We start from the raw sequence: 19,336 nt of genomic DNA on the forward strand, positions 1-19,336 counted from the left end.
CCTTTATTCTATAAGACTCTGAGGCTCCTCCCACTCTGACATCACTGGGCAAATCTTTCCATGACTGTGAGAGATTAAAGCATCAGCACGCACGGTACACACATGTTAAAGGGAAATTCAAAGGGATAGTTCATGAAAAATGAGAATATTTACTCATTCCGGACTCAAAATTTAGGGAGGAATCTTAAATTATAGCTCTTTTCCATACAACAATAGTTCATAATGATGACTATCAAGCTCCATAAAGGACAACATCATTTTAAAAAGTATCATAACAGTCGTTCATATGAATTGTGAGCTATGTAGCTTTATGTGAGACAGAGAGCCAAATATAAGTCATTATTCAAAAAAATTTTTCACGCTTAACTATTCCTTCTGATATGATATATTCAACTGGTGTGTTTTAAGGTTGTGTTTGTCTCCATTGTTTTCAAATACATTTACAAACACACACACATTATAGGGTCAGTCCTGGTTTCCTGTGCATTTTGACCATCATCAAATGCAGAAAATCACTTTTTTTGTGAAGTCATGATAGGGTGTAAAACATTTGGAAAAAAAATCTGGTCAAGCTCGGGTAAATAAATGTAACAGTTTATTGAACAAAATAAATGAAATGGAAGATCAAGAATGTCCACCCTGTTCGGGACAAACGCCTAAAACACATTTTTGTTCACTTTTTAAGTACTATAGGATTGATACTCTAGTAAATTTTCATTGTCACTGAATTATTATGATATTTTTTGTTGTTGTTGTTCTTGCTTTATTTTATGAAATTATGAATGCTTAACGGTGGACATATCAAATAAATTATTGCATGGTATTTAAAACTGTAACTTTAAAAACATGAGTTTTCTACTGACTTTGTTCATATTTCCTTACGGACGTACTAAGATTGACCAAATTAGAAAGGTAAAATTGGCAAAATTAGACAGTTAAAATAATCGAGGATCTCACTCACTTGCCCACGTTGTTTTCCCTCCAAAGAAGTGATGACATCTTTATGATATGATGTCATTTAATCGTCCCAACTTTCATTTAAAGGGAAAGTAGTCAAAAATAACAGGGTGGACAATATTTTAAGGGCAAGATAAAATAAAACTAGATTATAATTGTTAAAATTGTAAGGGGTATACAGTTAAAGACCCAGAACCAGATCTGAAGAATGAAGACCCAGAGTCAGAATTATAAAAAATTAAAGAAAATATTTACTGAAGATAGTTTGCAGTTTCATCAGCAGAAGTCAGCTTCAATACTCGCACAGGAGTTCGTAGGCCGCCCCGCTTACAGTTACAAAGATCACAGCAGTTATACCATTTCCAAGGTCTAAGCTACGTCATTGCTTACAGGATGAATGATTCTCATTGGCTATGAAATAGATAAACACAGTAATTTTCCACACATATACAGATAGACTGAAGCATATCTCCATCGATTATGCAGCTGAAGTTAGGCACGTCATGACCTTCCAGGTATCAGATTTGGGTTGCTGGGCGCCAGCATGTCCAGAACAACAACTCAGTCAATCTCCAATAATGCCAGTGGTTCCTTAACCTGTAACCAAGAAGACTAACACACACACACCGACACACAGCTTTTCCAAGGTTGGATTTGGCCAGGCTCTCACTATAAACAGGAGAGTCCTCTCAAAACATCAAGATAACGGTTCTTTCTCTCAAGGATAGCTAAACTTTAGTCTAAACTGGAAAGAAAGGCTTTAACGAAGAAATGGCCCCTTAAACTATTGGCTTCAATGACCCCTATATGTTTTAACACATTGAAGACCTTTCTCAAACACAAAACAAGTCCCAATTTCATTTCTGGAAGCTGGGTTAAATAAGCAAGCACTGCATTCAGATATCAAATACAGACATTAAAGAATACATGAAAAGAACATTTCAGTAATCACACTGGTAACTTATATAAATAAAGTACAATCTCTAGAGAAGTCATTCAACTCATTTGATATTTAGAAGGAAAAATATTGATTAATACCTTAATTATAATCAATCATTACATATACATTGAAGCAGCAGTGGATTCCAATCCACCCCCTTCAAAATGAATTTAATAATTGAGAAAATGTATACATTAGTAAGAATCATTACTGATTTACCCAACAATGTAAAAAAAAAAATGTAAAAAAAAATGCGTTGTATTTATCATGAAAATGTGATACACAGACCTGGGAACAGCGGAAAAGTGGTTCAAAATGCTGTAACATGTTTCAAATGATTTTTGTAATAAACTTCAAAAAGGTGTTATTTATGACTAAGACAACCTTAAATTGATATTGTTCACCATTTTAAGGCAGTAAGATGTGATGATGTTTACTGGAGAATCCCAGGAATGATTCTATAGTGTTTTACAGTGTAATACTGGAGTGGACCAGTAGAGGGAAACACCAGCCAAGAGTCACGGATGTGTCTGCGTTAATACCATTACATTAGATCAATTTACTCTTGTTTGCTTTCTTAAAGCGCACCTCTGCGCTCACTATCACTCAGAAAACAGCAGAAATTAAGTTACTTTATTTTATGTTTTAATTATTCTGATTTCATTTGATTATTTCTGTATTTTATCTTTTATTCTAAACTGTTTTAATTATTCTGATTTCTTTTGATTATTTTAATTTCTTCTATGTAAAGCACTTTGAATTACCATTGTGTATGAAATGTGCTATATAAATAAACTTGCCTTGCCTTACTTTGAGTATGAGGAACAGTAATAGTCACGCTTGCCTTGTAATTTGGCATCTTAAAATTAACATGATACTTTTTGAATTTCCTTGAGCTGCTTTTCCATCATTTTTTTATGTAAACGTGCTAGATGGACGTGTTTGACCGTTTGCAATGCTCTGCGCATAACACAGCTTTCTAAAAACACGGAGCTAAAATTAAGTTGTTTGCATTTTCGAAATTGAGATAAAAAAAAAATGAAATTCCCAAAAGTTATAATTACGAGATAAGACAATTGTAACAGTCATAATTATGAGATAAAGTTGAAACTATGAGATAAATTAAAAATATAATTACAAAATTTAAAAAGAATTACAAAAAGTTAACATATTGAGATTAAAAAGTCAAAATGTATGTACTAAGTCACTATTGTAAGTCAATTATGGGAAGACAATTATGGCATATTTATAGTCATAATTCATAAAATAAGTAATAATTATGAGATTATGAGCTGAAATTGACAAAAAGTTGAAATTAAGAGATACGTTGAAATTATGGTATAAAAACTTAGTCAAAATGAAGAGTTTGAATTATGAGATAAAAAGTCATAATTATGACATACTAAATCATAATTATGAGATAAAGTTCACAATATGACAATTTGAAATTGAAAAAGTTGAAACTGAGATAAATTGAAAATAATATAAAAATAGACAAAGTAGAAATGACAAAGTCATAATTATGAGACAGATAAAATAATGAAATTGAAATTGACAAGTTGAAATAATGAGATCGCCTAAATAAAAATTATATTAAAAACGAACAAAGTCAAAATTAAAAAAGTTATAATAATGAGATGAAACATAATTATGAGTCGCAATTGTGACAAAAACATCATAATTATAAGACAATTAATAAAAAAGTATAAATTATGAGATAAAGTAGAAATTATGACAAAAAATTGGAATGAGGAAAAGAAAAATCTTATGACTTTCATCTCATTATTATGACTTTTTATATCATAATTATGATTTACCAGTGCAAAAAATGTTGTGATTCACGCTACATGTGACACGGTTTCTACACGAGTAAAAGCACGAGTGTTGAGCATCTGACATCATCATCATCATCATCATCTCCTCGACCTTTAAAATCATCTTTAAGAATTACACGTCATCCTGTTTGAGGATTTTAACAGGGAATAAAGACGGGAACTTCAATCTCCCGACGGTCTCACGGGGGACAGACCCACACAAATCCAATGACATCGTTCATCGACAGCAGATGCAAAAAACCCTCATTCAAAATAATTTCCCATGAGCCTTTGAGTCATTAATGGGATGACGTGCCATTTCACTCAATATCAACTGGATTTGTACAGTTTCGACAGGAAATTCACCGCCGTGATGCAATATTTCCTGCATTAATCTGAATCTCTGGACATATTGCTGGAGAATTGAGATCCGGACACTAATCCCGGATTGTGACCACTTTATTCCTCTCCAAGAAATCAAAATTAGAATACAAGACTTCCTTAAGAAAATCCATTTCCTTGTGTTTATTACTGTTGTTACAATAAATAAATACATTTCTGAATTGCACATACATGAGCAGAAAGTCTCTTTTTCTACAGGACCTCATTGAGGACTGAAATATTTTAGGCATTTGTGTGAAACCTGTCAAAGTCATTTTCACCCCCAAATATAACTGGAAACCAAAACATATTTTTAAGACTATTGTGATCATGACAATTAAGCACATTTCCACACACACACACACACACACACACACACACACACACACACACACACACACACACACACACACACACACACACACACACACACACACACACACACACGGAAAATAAATGGAGCAATTCCACTATAGTCCTCACACCATCGTAAAAATCAAACAAAATTTATATGTAAAATAATAATACTTACATAATGGTGTTATTTGCTGTACTGTTTTACTGATTTAAATAAAATAATTATATATTATTGTTATTTTATTTAAATCAATAAAAAAGTAAAACATGTTTTACAGTCTATTAATAATTCAATTAATAAATTAATTAATAAAATAATAAAAACATTAAAAAAAAACAATCAATAATGCTACAGTAATAGGAACCACTTTTGAGAACTCCATTTATATGTAAAATATACTTTAAGTATAACATTGTGGTATTACTTCCTGTACTTTTTACTATTTAAAATAAAATTATAACTACTGTTATATTTAAAAATATTTTTTAAGTGGCATTGTGGTATTACTTCCTGTACTTTTTACTATTTAACAAAAAAAAGCAAAAAAATATCTGTATTACAGTCTATAAATAATTCAAATAATTTATAATAAAATAATTATTAAAATAATAAAAACTAAATCAGTAATATTAGAGAATCAAAATAAAAATCAGAGAATAATTAATATTACATAACACAAACAACTTCCAAGTAATGCCAAGTAATGTTATTAATCGTCATGCAATTCTCTCTATGACCGTGAGAGAGCGATTAAAGCAGCAGCACGTACCGTACAATCATGTTAAAGAGCAATGTAAAGTAGAATTCATCTTCTGATTTCCAGGTGAAATGCCTCACCCAATCAAAATAAGCACATAAATATAAAGTGTGATCATCAATAATAAGTGAAGTGTCCATCATGCAGACGCGAGGAGTTTCTCCAGTGTGTCTCTGAGTTTGTGGAAGGCCGGTCTCTTCTTCGGGTCGCTCTCCCAGCAGGAGCTCATGATGGAGTAAACGTGAGGCGGACACTCATCCGGCGGATCCATGCGGTATCCCTGATACACACGCTCCCTCACATCACACACCGACTGACACACACACACACCAGAGAAACGTTATCAAGGAGACTCATAATATCTGGTTCCGCTTTATTTTGATGGTCCCTTACACACATTCTGTTGACGATGAGTAACTCTGCACCTACATGTCTACTAACTCTCATTAGTATGGCAAGCCGTTTTAGCTTAATTTGTAAAACCTCTCTAATTCAATTCTTACTAGTAAAAATACAATTGTAGAGCTCTCTAATTCAATTCTTACTAGTAAAAATACAATTGTAGAGCTCTCTAATTCAATTCTTACTAGTAAAAATACAATTGTAGAGCTCTCTAATTCAATTATTACTAGTAAAATACAATTGTAGAGCTCTCTAATTCAATTATTTCTAGTAAAAATACAATTGTAGACCTCTCTAATTCAATTATTACTAGTAAAATACTATTGTAGAGCTCTCTAATTCAATTATTACTAGTAAAAATACAATTGTAGAGTTCTCTAATTCAATTATTTCTAGTAAAAATACAATTGTAGAGCTCTCTAATTCAATTATTACTAGTAAAAATACAATTGTAGACCTCTCTAATTCAATTATTACTAGTAAAAATACAATTGTAGAGCTCTCTAATTCAATTATTACTAGTAAAATACAATTGTAGAGCTCTCTAATTCAATTATTTCTAGTAAAAATACAATTGTAGACCTCTCTAATTCAATTATTACTAGTAAAATACTATTGTAGAGCTCTCTAATTCAATTATTACTAGTAAAAATACAATTGTAGAGTTCTCTAATACAATTATTTCTAGTAAAAATACAATTGTAGAGCTCTCTAATTCAATTATTACTAGTAAAAATACAATTATAGAGCTCTCTAATTCAATTATTTCTAGTAAAAATACAATTGTAGAGCTCTCTAATTCAATTATTTCTAGTAAAAATACAATTGTAGAGCTCTCTAATTCAATTATTTCTAGTAAAAATACAATTGTAGACCTCTCTAATACAATTATTTCTAGTAAAATACAATTGTAGAGCTCTCTAATTCAATTATTTCTAGTAAAAATACAACTATAGAGCTCTCTAATTCAATTATTTCTAGTAAAAATTATGGCAAGCCATTTTAGCTTAAATTGTACCCAGCCCTACTCGTCGTAATTGCATTTTTACTAGTAACAATTACAATTAGAGAGCTTTCTAATTCAATTCTTACTAGTACAATTACAATTGCAGAGCTCTCTAATTCAATTCTTACTAGTAAGAATTACAATTGCAGAGCTCTCTAATTCAATTCTTACTAGTAACAATTCCAATTAGAGAGCTCTACAAATGAATTTTTACTAGTCATATGTCTCAATTGACTTCCATTCATTTTTAATTACAGAGCTCTCTAATTGAATTGTTACTAGTAAGAATACAATTGTAGACCTCTCTAATTCAATTCTTACTAGTAAAAATACAATTGTAGACCTCTCTAATTCAATTATTACTAGTAAAAATACAATTGTAGACCTCTCTAATTCAATTATTACTAGTAAAAATACAATTGTAGAGTTCTCTAATTCAATTCTTACTAGTAAAAATATAATTGTAGACCTCTCTAATTCAATTATTACTAGTAAAAATACAATTGTAGAGCTCTCTAATTCAATTATTACTAGTAAAAATACAATTGTAGAGCTCTCTAATTCAATTATTACTAGTAAAAATACAATTGTAGACCTCTCTAATTCAATTATTACTAGTAAAAATACAATTGTAGAGCTCTCTAATTCAATTATTACTAGTAAAAATACAATTGTAGAGTTCTCTAATACAATTATTACTAGTAAAAATACAATTGTAGAGCTCTCTAATTCAATTATTTCTAGTAAAATACAATTGTAGAGTTCTCTAATTCAATTATTTCTAGTAAAATACAATTGTAGAGTTCTCTAATTCAATTCTTACTAGTAACAATTCCAATTAGAGAGCTCTACAAATGAATTTTTACTAGTCATATGTCTCAATTGACTTCCATTCATTTTTAATTACAGAGCTCTCTAATTGAATTGTTACTAGTAAGAATAACAATTAGAGAGCTCTACAATTGAATTATTACTAGTAAGAATTACAATTGTAGAGCTCTCTAATTCAATTCTTACTAGTAAAAATACAATTGTAGACCTCTCTAATTCAATTATTACTAGTAAAAATACAATTGTAGAGCTCTCTAATTCAATTATTACTAGTAAAAATACAATTGTAGAGCTCTCTAATTCAATTCTTACTAGTAAAAATACAATTGTAGAGTTCTCTAATTCAATTCTTACTAGTAAAAATACAATTGTAGACCTCTCTAATTCAATTATTACTAGTAAAAATACAATTGTAGAGCTCTCTAATTCAATTATTACTAGTAAAAATACAATTGTAGAGCTCTCTAATTCAATTATTTCTAGTAAAATACAATTGTAGAGTTCTCTAATTCAATTCTTACTAGTAAAAATACAATTGTAGACCTCTCTAATTCAATTATTACTAGTAAAAATACAATTGTAGAGCTCTCTAATTCAATTATTACTAGTAAAAATACAATTGTAGAGCTCTCTAATTCAATTATTACTAGTAAGAATTACAATTGTAGAGATCTCTAATCCAATGAAATGAAAATACAATTGTAGAGATCTCTAATTCAATTCTTACTAACAACTCCAATTAGAGAGCTCTAGAAATGAATTTTTACTAGTCATATGTCTCCATTGACTTCCATTCATTTTTAATTACAGAGCTCTACAATTGAATTGTTACTAGTAAGAATTACAATTAGAGAACTCTACAATTGAATTAAAAAGCTCTCTAATTCAATTCTTAATAGTAAAAAAACTAATTAAAGATATGTATAATTGCAGAGTTCTGTAATTGAATTAAAGAGCTCTGCAATTGAGTTGCTACTAGTAAGAATTGAATTGGAGAGCTCTTTAATTCAATTGTAGAGTTCTCTAATTGTAATTCTTTCCAGTAAAAATTCAATTGTAGAGGTCCGTAATTAAAATGAATGGAAGTCAATGGAGACATATGACTAGTAAAAATTCATTAAAGAGCTCTCTAATTGAATTAAAGAGCTCTGCAATTGCATTCTTACAAGTAACAACTGAATTGTAGAGCTCTCTAATTGAATTCTTACTAGTAAAAATGCAAATACGACAAGTAAGGCTGGGTACAATTTAAGCTAAAACGGCTTGCCATACAGAGTATTAATAGAGTATTAGTATACTGGTAGAGTTATGATTGGAATAAATTGACATGTAGTTGCTTTGTGTATCTCTATGGCATCGCTGTCCAGGAGTAATTCGCTTTTGAAGTGGATTTACTCATTGTAAAGTTAACAAAAGTCATCATGAGGATTGTAATGTTTAAAGCAGATGTTTTAACAAATGTCAGAAGACCGGGAAGATTTTAAAACGAGCCGTTCATTCATAAATACGTAAGATCGCTGTGAAAATACAAACCGGAAGACATTCAAACCGCAAAGCAAGCAGAACTATGGACATCTACAAATAATTAAATTCCTCTTCTTTATTTTCATTATACACGACTGTTCTTTAATATCTTTGATATGAATGTTGCCTTTAATGTTCCTCGTATCTTATGATGCTTATAGTCAACCGAATGTTCAAAAGGGACCATCAAAATAAAATGTTACCAAATATCTTCATAGTGAGACGGAAAGAAACGCACCATCTTGGGATACGGCTGTCGTCCGAAGGAGAAGATCTCCCACAGAAGCACTCCGTAACTCCACACATCCGACTGAGTGGAGAACTTCTACAGAAACAGAGGAGTTCACTTATAAAGCTGTTATGCCTTGATGTTGTTTCTGTCTCTACTAGAACAGGTTTTCCTGCTTGAATGTTGATTATTTTCCCCATATTCCCCATTGTTGCGGCTCCTCTCTTCCCAGTCTGTCAGTAACGCTCTATTTACTTCCTGTCTCTATGAAGCCCCTCCTTCTGAGAAGCACACTGTGCTCTGATTGGTCGGCTGGAGCAGTGTGTTGTGATTGGTCGAGCGCTTCGAGTGTGTTTAGGAAATGTCCCGCCCCTTACCATAACCGCCAGTTTAACACACTACTAACTAACTCAACCAGGCCCCGCCCCTTTATTCTGCGTATGAATTATTTAAATGAGGAATATTGTGACGTGTTGTTCCCAGAAGAAAACTCAAGACTACAATGGAGGCGTTTCAGGGAGTTCAGAAACACTGACACTGATATAAAGAAGAACTCAAACAACAACATTACACACTAAAGAAAGATGAACATTAGGGCTGTAACGATATGTGATATGAAACTGAAATCGCGACACTCAGATCCACGAACATGTGTCGCGGTGTGAGAAGAAAGGATCGCGACACGCACCCCTTCCAGCTCCTAGAGTTATCCTTCCCGTCCAGATCCAGTGCTGCCACATCTTTAGATTATTATTAGTATTATTTGAAGTTAACATTATAAAATACGTAGACTTTCACCACAAAACTAGCTGAGGATAAATTCTTTAATTTGACCTGTAACGGCCGTTTCAGACGCGCGTGAGCAGCACGTATTTTTTTTCCGGTGTGCATGTTAATCCACGAGTGCGTTCACAGCGGGAGCGGGAGCAGCGCGGGTTTCGGCGCAGAGTCTATTTTCACGCTCAATTAAAGTGAAAGCACACTTTTGATGGACAAAATAAATATATTTCACACAAAAAAGTGCCCAAAATGCACAGAATAAACATATCTAGCGAGTTTTAACAAGAACTGGAGTAGGCAAACAAAAGAAAATGAAGACTCACAAATATGTATAGAAGATTTACCTGTAGGTTTTTCAAATTTTATTTAATAACATTTAAATAAATACCCCCCCCCCACCCCACCCCACCCCAATCGTGATACGAACTGAATCGTGTGTTTGGTGTATCGTTACAGCCCTAATGAACATGGGAAAAGGCAAAAAAAGGCCCTCTTTAATATTGATATTTCCTCCAGTCCCTCTCACCTGGCTCTTCAGGGCTTCGGGTGCCGTCCACTTGATGGGTAACTTGGAGTTGTCGGTTGCCTTTGAACTGACCTTGGCCAGACCGAAATCGCTGATTTTGGCGACGGTGTCCTCCGACACGAGGATGTTTCGTCCGGCGAGGTCTCGGTGCAGGAGCTTCTTACACTCCAGGTGCTCCATACCTTCACAAACATCTCTGAGGGAAACACACACACACACACAAATACACGGAGTCACATGTTTCAAGCTCATTTCTAATGCCACATTTCTTTTTTTTTTTAAATGTTCTAAATGTTCGCACAGACATAAATAAATAAATAAAATGAAGCTTTTTTTAATAAGTAAAAAATGTAATTCTAATCACCATAATACCAAAAATAAAAATTAAAAGTCAAATTTTTAAAAATAAAATAATTCTCATTAGCTTAATACAAAATAAGTATATAAAATGATAAGTTAAATAAGTTTAAAAAATTCGTACTATCATAATACCAAAAACAGCACAAAATGAGAAAATAATGCATCTTTTCGTAAAATCTCATTACATAACACAAAATAACAATAATAAATGAAAAAATAAATAACTTTAAATTTACATAGAAATTAATTCTTACTATCATAATACCTAAAATAGCACAAAACAAGAAAGTAAAGGCTATTGTTGTAAAATAACAATAAAATTCTCATTATGTTTATAATAATAATAATAATAATAATAATAATAAAGGAAAAGGAAATAAGATTAAATGGAAATTGAAATAAATAAAAATAAAATAATTCTTACGAACATAATACCAAAAATAGCACACTTTTTAAGAACAAAGACTATACATTGTTTTAAAATAAAATTCTCATTACCTTAATACAAAATTATAAAAAGAAAAGAAAAATAAACAAATAAATAATCCTGTGTGTCTGGACATTTTAATGGACTTTTTGAAATTATCACTGAATCATCATTTGGTGCATTTTGGTGATGAGAACAGAGGAAATTTTTTTAATTAATTGTAAAGAAAAAAATATATAATCTTGATTTTAATGTAATTTCTTATTTCTTCTGATTTTCAAGTGAAATACGACATTTCTATTTCTATATTTAAATGTTGGATTGATTTACTGTATTCAAATGATGTTAATGTTAATTTTATACCATGTTACACCATAAGTTAGTGTATTTGTGTGAGCTCTTACAGTGCGAAGCGCAGCAGCTGAGTCACACTGACCGCCAGACGTCCTCGAGAGCGCAGAAAATTCACCAGATTCCCCTGCGACGAGACACACACACTCATCAGAACACACACACACTCATCAGAACACACACACACTCATCAGAACACACACACACTCATCAGAACACACACACACTCATCAGAACACACACACACTCATCAGAACACACACACACTCATCAGAACACACACACACTCATCAGAACACACACACACTCATCAGAACACACACTCATCAGAACACACACTCATCAGAACACACACACACACACACTCATCAGAACCCACACACACTCATCAGAACACACACACACACACTCATCAGAACACACACACCATCATCAGAACCCACACACACCCTCATCAGAACCCACACACACACTCATCAGAACCCACACACACACTCATCAGAACCCACACACACACTCATCAGAACCCACACACACTCATCAGAACACACACTCATCAGAACACACACTCATCAGAACACACACTCATCAGAACACACACTCATCAGAACACACACACACACACTCATCAGAACCCACACACACACTCATCAGAACACACACACACACTCATCAGAACACACACACCATCATCAGAACACACACACACTCATCAGAACACACACACACTCATCAGAACACACACACACTCATCAGAACACACACACACTCATCAGAACACACACACACACACACACTCATCAGAATACACACACTCATCAGAACACACACACACTCATCAGAACACACACACACACACACACACTCATCAGAACACACACACACACACACACACACTCATCAGAACACACACACACACACACTCATCAGAACACACACACCATCATCAGAACACACACACTCATCAGAACACACACACACTCATCAGAACACACACACACTCATCAGAACACACACACACTCATCAGAACACACACACTCATCAGAACACACACACTCATCAGAACACACACACTCATCAGAACACACACACTCATCAGAACACACACACACACACTCATCAGAACACACACTCATCAGAACACACACACTCATCAGAACACACACACTCATCAGAACACACACACACACACACTCATCAGAACACACACTCATCAGAACACACACACTCATCAGAACACACACACTCATCAGAACACACACACTCATCAGAACACACACACTCATCAGAACACACACACACTCATCAGAACACACACACACACACTCATCAAAACACACACACACACACACACTCATCAGAACACACACACACACACTCATCAAAACACACACACACACACACACACACTATTCTGACAGCGGTACCTTCGTCATTAACTCTGTGACGATGTGAAGTCCGTTGTGGAGAATCACCCCTAATAACTGCACCAGATTCTTGTGATGGAGATTCCTGCAAAAGAGGACGTTATATTAGTGAATATGAGCATGACACACACACACACACACACACACTCTTACGTCATGACGGACGTCTCCTCGAGGAAACCCTGAGCCGTCACATCACACTTGATGTTCTTCACAGCGACTCTCTGTCCGGCGTATTCTCCCTGGAACACGGCTGATCCCAGAACAGGAGATTCATGTCAGAGAACATATTCATACATGTTCATATGATTTACATATCAGTACATCATCATATAGCTGATGCTTTTCAAGCTCAGAGCTTTCTCTTTAACGTAATAACCTCAGACATTTAGATGTAATTATTCAGCGGATGCTTTTATCCAAATGATGAATATCATAAATCACATGAGTAGAGCTTCAGATAAACAAAGCTTTAAATACTGTCTAGAAGAGTTAGGGCTACAACAGGGATTGAAAGCTTCAAGATATAACCTTTTTTTAATATACCTCATATATATATATATATATATATTCATAATTTTTTGTGTATTTTATATTTTTAAATGTTATTAAATATGTAAAAACACAGCAGCCGCACACTCAAACACTGTGCAAGATCAATTTATTAGCAAGCTTTCGGTCTTGTGACCTTCTTCAGGCATGTGTTATTAAATATAAAATATCATTTATATAACATTTAAATGATTGCATATCATTTAATATTATTAAGTTAATATTTAATTCATATAAACTGTGGATATATATGTATCTTTTTTTTAAATAATACTGTTATTGTGCATATATAGTATATTTATTAATACTTAATAAATTACATTCAATAATATTACATTTATAAATGTAATTTATTTTTTTCATGCACACACACACATATTTAATTTAAAAGTATTAATAAATATACAATATATATGGATGTTTATATAACATTAATAGTATATTTATTAATACTTTTAGTTTAAAATACATTATTTTTTATAAATGTTATATATATATATATATATATATATAAATAAATTATATACATAATAAAATATAGTATAAACATACATACACTATATAAATAAATATATATATATATACACACACACACAATAAAAATATAAATATCTAAATTAAATTATATATATTAAATTAAATAATATCTATATTATTATATACATTATACATGTATTATATATCTAAAAATATTTACATTACACAAGCACATTAACATTTTTAATAAAACTGACCGTATTATGAAATATTAAATAACCGTATTTATTTCGGAGATGCTAACTGGACGCCGCTCACTGATGTCATCACAACGCAATGAGGTCATGTGACACGTAGAATCCTGTTGCATACATGTAAAGCTTTAAAAACAGTGTGCAGTGTCAGTGCTGTCTCCCAGCTGCAGATCCAGTGCTGCCCTCTACTGGCTCTCTGAGAGAATACATGAGTCCTGTGTATATATACAGTATATTACAGAGGAACCGCTCACCACCGAACTCTCCCTGTCCCAGGAGCTCTCCTAACGTCAGCTTCGACAGATCCAGGAGCCAGCCGGCTGAGAAACACACACATTTCACACGCTAAACCACAAGAGATCAATCTCAGAGGGTTTCTGGAGCTCTTTTGCATAAACACTTACATTTCAACAGCTTGGTCTCGGCAGATTTAGTGCCTTCCTTCTTCTTGTGCTTCAGCAGAACCGTAGCGAGAGCGCCTTGATTTCTGCTGTAAAACTGCAACACAAAACCGGCCGTGACTATGAGACGCGCGTGTGATTTTTAAAAAGAAACCCACTTTAAATAAAGTCTTCAAAACATTGGCGTACTTTCATGCAGTGTCTATTAGATAAGACATGAATTTTCATAATGCTAAATTAGTGTATGCTACTATACTTCATGTTAAAAAAAAAAAATTAATGTAACATCACATAGCCACAGTAAAAACGTAAAAAATAAAATAAAATAGAAAAAAATATATTTTTTTAAGTGGATCAAACCTTTTCATCAAAGTTATACATGAATTACAACACTACCCGATCTTGTCTTAGGACACCTTTGATGAACTTTTTTTATCCACTTCAAATGTTGAAGTGTATAAAACTACTGTATTATATAATAATAATTTGACGCACCACAAAAGCTGATTAAAAGTGGTGAAAACGCCCCTAAAAAAGGTAATATGAAATGTGAAAAACATCCCAAAAATGTATATAAAAAACATAATACGCATGAAATAAAAATAAAAATTACAATATATTAAATAAAAAATTATGTAAAATACGAATTTGTTCACACCGCGTGTTTATTTGACTGCAGAAAAACTAAAAGGTGGAAATAATAAATGGTGCAAATGACCAAAAAAAATAAAAGTCAATACGAAATGTGAAAAAAGGCCCAAACAAACGTCATTTACAAATGATGAATGCGCATGAATAAAATAATAATAATAATGTCACCGCCTATAACCACTTTAAAAACAGCTAAAAGGTGATTCAAAATAGCCCCAAAATAATAAAAACCCTCGATACATTAAATAAAATAATAAAAACCCCACAATACATTCAATAAAATTATAAGTTGCAACTCTGAATGACTTCTTGCCAGCAAAAAATGTTAAAGGGGAACAAAAATTGTGAAAACTGAAGAAAAAAAAAATCTGTTTGAAATGTATAATAATAATAAACAACTAAATGTGTCACCCCACACAGCCACTTTAAAAGTACCCAAAAGTACTTTGACTATCAGAGTTTCTGTTTCCCGTTTGAAACCACAGGACGCCAGCAACACGGATGTGTCACTGCAAACCGAGATAAATGAAGAAACGCGGGCTAAAACGAGCCGCCTGACGCACCTCGATCATGTCGATGAGGTTGTAGAAGAACTCCTTGTTGTCGATGGACAGTTTGTTGTTCTGGAAGATGACGCGGTAGTGGAAGACCTTCTGGCTGAAGCACACACACAGCACGAAGTCTCCGGGGTGCCGGACCGACTCGCGCACCAGGAACAGCCCGTCCTCCATGGGCTTGAGTTTGGCCACGGCCTGCAGTCCTGAGATCTTGCCGTGAAACCATCTGAGGAGCATCAGTAGTTACTCTGAGGCCTTACAAGAGCCTATTTTCACCCCTGCTGACATCAACCACATCCTTTCTGTCTGTAGCGTAACAACAACATCTTGTTCCTCGTAATTCAGATGTATGTCACTTACGGCATGAGGCTCAGTTTTGGGTCTATACGGAGGGCTTCTCGTTCTCTGAGTTTTGAACCCGAGACCAGCCCTTCCTCTCCCGTTGTGTTATGTCTGGCTCTGTATTCTCCTTTTCTCTGAAAACATATTTGAATGAGAACGTCTGGTCACACAAAGAACGATGACCATTACTGTCCACACCAATGGTTAAAGGTGCCCTAAGCGATGTCACACGTTGTTTAGGCCAAAACATTTTTTGTCACATTCAGCAAACATCTCCTCACTATCCGCTAGCTGCCTGTCCCCTGAACACACTGTAGAAAAACGCGGTCTCTGCAGACGGCAACAAAAACAAACTGGGCTAACCCGCACCACGAAACATAACAAACTGTTCCAGCCAATAACTGAAAAGAAGGATTTCGGGGGTTAGTGCGCGGATGAGGAGGACGGGGCGTCGAGCTAGCCTCCATTTTATTTGACAATACTTCGAACGTCAACAAGAAGTGACGTCACCCGACATCGCTCAGAGCACCTTTAATAACATTCTGATTATTAAAGGAATAGTTCACCCAAAAATGAAAATTATCCCATATTTCCATCACCCTCAAGCCATCCATGGTGTATATGACTTTCTTCTTTCAATAAACACAGAGATATATTAAAAATATCCTGGCTCTTCCAAGCTTTATAACGGGAGTGAATAGAGCTTGAGTTTTTGAAACCCAAAAAAGCTCATCCATCCATCATAAAAGTAATCAATACGACTCCAGTGGGTTAATAAATGCCTTCTGAAGCGAAGTGATGGGTTTTTCTTTAACCCTTTCACACGTAAGTTTAAAATATTCTAACTGACCCCCCAGCGTGAGTTTTTCAAGGAGACCGTTATTTAGAACTTGTCACTTTAATGTTTCCATGGTGACGCGTCATTGCTTGTCACGTGACACAGCGCAACCACAACACAGCGCTGAATGAATGATGATCTGCTTTTATGTAATTTTTCCTTTTTTATTAAAAATATACACAAATGTATTAGCTATAGCATGAAACATTGATATTCCGATTGCCAAATATGTGCTAGTGGATGTGTTTTGTTGTTTAAACACCTTTATAACGATCGCGTTAGTTGAGCTGTATGCGCGATGGGCGGCGCCATGTTAAGTTTGTTTCACAGTTCAGAGAATCGGATCTGTTGGATTTACAACACGTCAATTCCTCCACTTCTCACGAAATACATGAAAGTAAGTGGCCGGTGAACTGGGAGAAGAATAGGATAAAATGTAAAGCTACTTACACAATGTGTATCTGATATGAATAAAAGTATTGTCTTATTATAATGGAAAGGATTATTATTGCCGCTTCCATAGACATCAGTGTGTATTTTACAAACTCAAAATCATTGTTTTGCTAGTACTTTAAGTGTCTGAAACCTAAAATAAACATTATGTGGTTGAAAACACTCAATAGTTGTGATATATGACAGCACTGAGTGCGTCCTTTTCTGGCTCAGCACCAGTCAACGCGCGAAAGCACGTTTGAATTTAGCAGTTGATCACGTGATGCACTGACCGTTCTAATCACACCGGTGTGATCGTACGCTCCAGGGACCAGCCAAGACTGATCACACCGGTGTGATCGTACGCTCCAGGGACCAGCCAAGACTGATCACACCGGTGTGATCGTACGCTCCAGGGACCAGCCAAGACTGATCACACCGGTGTGATCGTAGGTGCGAAAGGGTTAAGAAAAAGATCAATATTTAAAACACTAACTATAATATGGATATTTTTCTTTCATTTTGGGGTGAACTGTTCCTTTAAGCGCGCCTATAGCTTTAAATGATGCGCTCTTTGAAGTCAGGTGGATTCTGATTGGCTGCAAATGTTTTTATCCTTCATCAGTTGGAAAAAACAACAACTCTGAAACTGATTCCAAAAGTATCATCCCTCAGTGTCATCGTTATAGCTGTGGTGTGGACTTATATCCTAGAACAATTATTAAAACTTTGTTAAAACTTGCAATTTTGTCAAAAATTGTTAAAACTTCACATACACACTCTGATGACACCAGAGATTGATTTTACATCTTGTGAAAGGGGCATCATACGACCCTTTTAATCGCTCGTCCGTTTTTATCGTTCATGAAAAAAAAACGATCTGAAAGTTATTCCAACAATATTGTTTCTCTGTTATTATCGTTATAACTATTAATTGTTGTACAACTAGAACGATTATTATTGTCACCGTTCTTTGTGTGAACGTAAACTCTTATAAGAGAATGTTTTTAGAAGAAAAGTTGCTTGTTTTACCGTTCCAGGCCCCACGAGTGTCAAGACGTCGCCTTTATGATACAGTATTTCCCCCGCTTTAGGTTTGCAGTGCTCCTTTTTGGCGACGCACTGCGTTCCTGCCGTCCAGTTCTTCTAGAGTAAGTTAAAGATGTGAGGTGTAAGAAAAACATCGATGTGTCAGCCAACATTTAACAAGAAGTCTCGCTTACCATGTCCATGTGTTTACAGAGTACCGGACATCAGCAGCGCTTCAGAACTTCAAGCTGTTCAAGAAGACTGTGTATCAAAATGTTCAAATAAATTCACACCACATGGCCACAAAAAAAAAAAAACAACGCAAAAAGTTAATTTACAAAACTCGATGCACTTAAATTTTATAAAAATTGTCACATTTATCACCGCTAAACGTGATTAAAAATGGTGGAAAAAAACTTATATGAAACCGTAAGTTTTTTGTTAATAATTTTTTAGAAAAAACACATTAAAAAGTCCCAATTCCTCACACCACATTTAAAAAAAATAAAAAAAATAAAAGCTAAAATGTGTTTTAAAGCTAAAGGCCCAAATAAATTACTTTTAAAACCCACAATACACACAATAATTAAATAAGTAACACCACATATGACACACTGACTGCAAAAAAGCTAAAATATTATTAAAAAAGGTTAAAAAAAACTCTCTCTCTCTGTGTATATATATATATATATATATTAAAGACCACTTCAAGGCCATTTAGCTGCAAAAAAG

The 19,336-nt window shown here is 33.9% G+C and overlaps 1 protein-coding gene across 2 annotated transcripts; it reads right to left on the reverse strand.

The window, feature by feature from the left end:
• Nucleotides 1–4,959: 4,959 nt before the first annotated feature.
• Nucleotides 4,960–18,898, reverse strand: matk (megakaryocyte-associated tyrosine kinase). 2 transcript variants are annotated; one of them, XM_077225973.1, is made up of 12 exons: nucleotides 18,799–18,898; nucleotides 18,608–18,721; nucleotides 16,324–16,439; nucleotides 15,970–16,189; nucleotides 14,759–14,852; nucleotides 14,609–14,674; nucleotides 13,225–13,324; nucleotides 13,072–13,156; nucleotides 11,697–11,770; nucleotides 10,506–10,701; nucleotides 9,209–9,295; nucleotides 4,960–5,520 (listed from the first exon to the last, which is right to left on the reverse strand). In XM_077225973.1, exons 1-12 carry the CDS (start codon nucleotides 18,805–18,807, stop codon nucleotides 5,347–5,349), a joined length of 1,335 nt encoding a protein of 444 aa, XP_077082088.1. In that variant the 5' UTR covers nucleotides 18,808–18,898; the 3' UTR covers nucleotides 4,960–5,346. The 2 variants fall into 2 exon arrangements, with proteins under 2 accessions (XP_077082088.1, XP_077082089.1); XM_077225974.1 differs by having other exon boundaries at nucleotides 18,608–18,718; nucleotides 18,799–18,893.
• Nucleotides 18,899–19,336: the final 438 nt, after the last annotated feature.

Source organism: Siphateles boraxobius, unplaced genomic scaffold (assembly GCF_051911475.1).
Source record: "Siphateles boraxobius isolate OS27281-9 unplaced genomic scaffold, OSU_SipBor_1 13, whole genome shotgun sequence".
Classification (NCBI taxonomy): domain Eukaryota; kingdom Metazoa; phylum Chordata; class Actinopteri; order Cypriniformes; family Leuciscidae; genus Siphateles; species Siphateles boraxobius.

Excerpts from the sequence above, each read along its gene's own strand:
- matk (XM_077225973.1), bottom strand. Across the intron at positions 14,675-14,758 it reads CGAGACCAAGCTGTTGAAAT|CCGGCTGGCTCCTGGATCTG; the intron begins GTAAGTGTTTAT and ends TGTGTTTCTCAG. Across the intron at positions 9,296-10,505 it reads CCGAAGCCCTGAAGAGCCAG|AAGTTCTCCACTCAGTCGGA; the intron begins GTGAGAGGGACT and ends CTGTTTCTGTAG.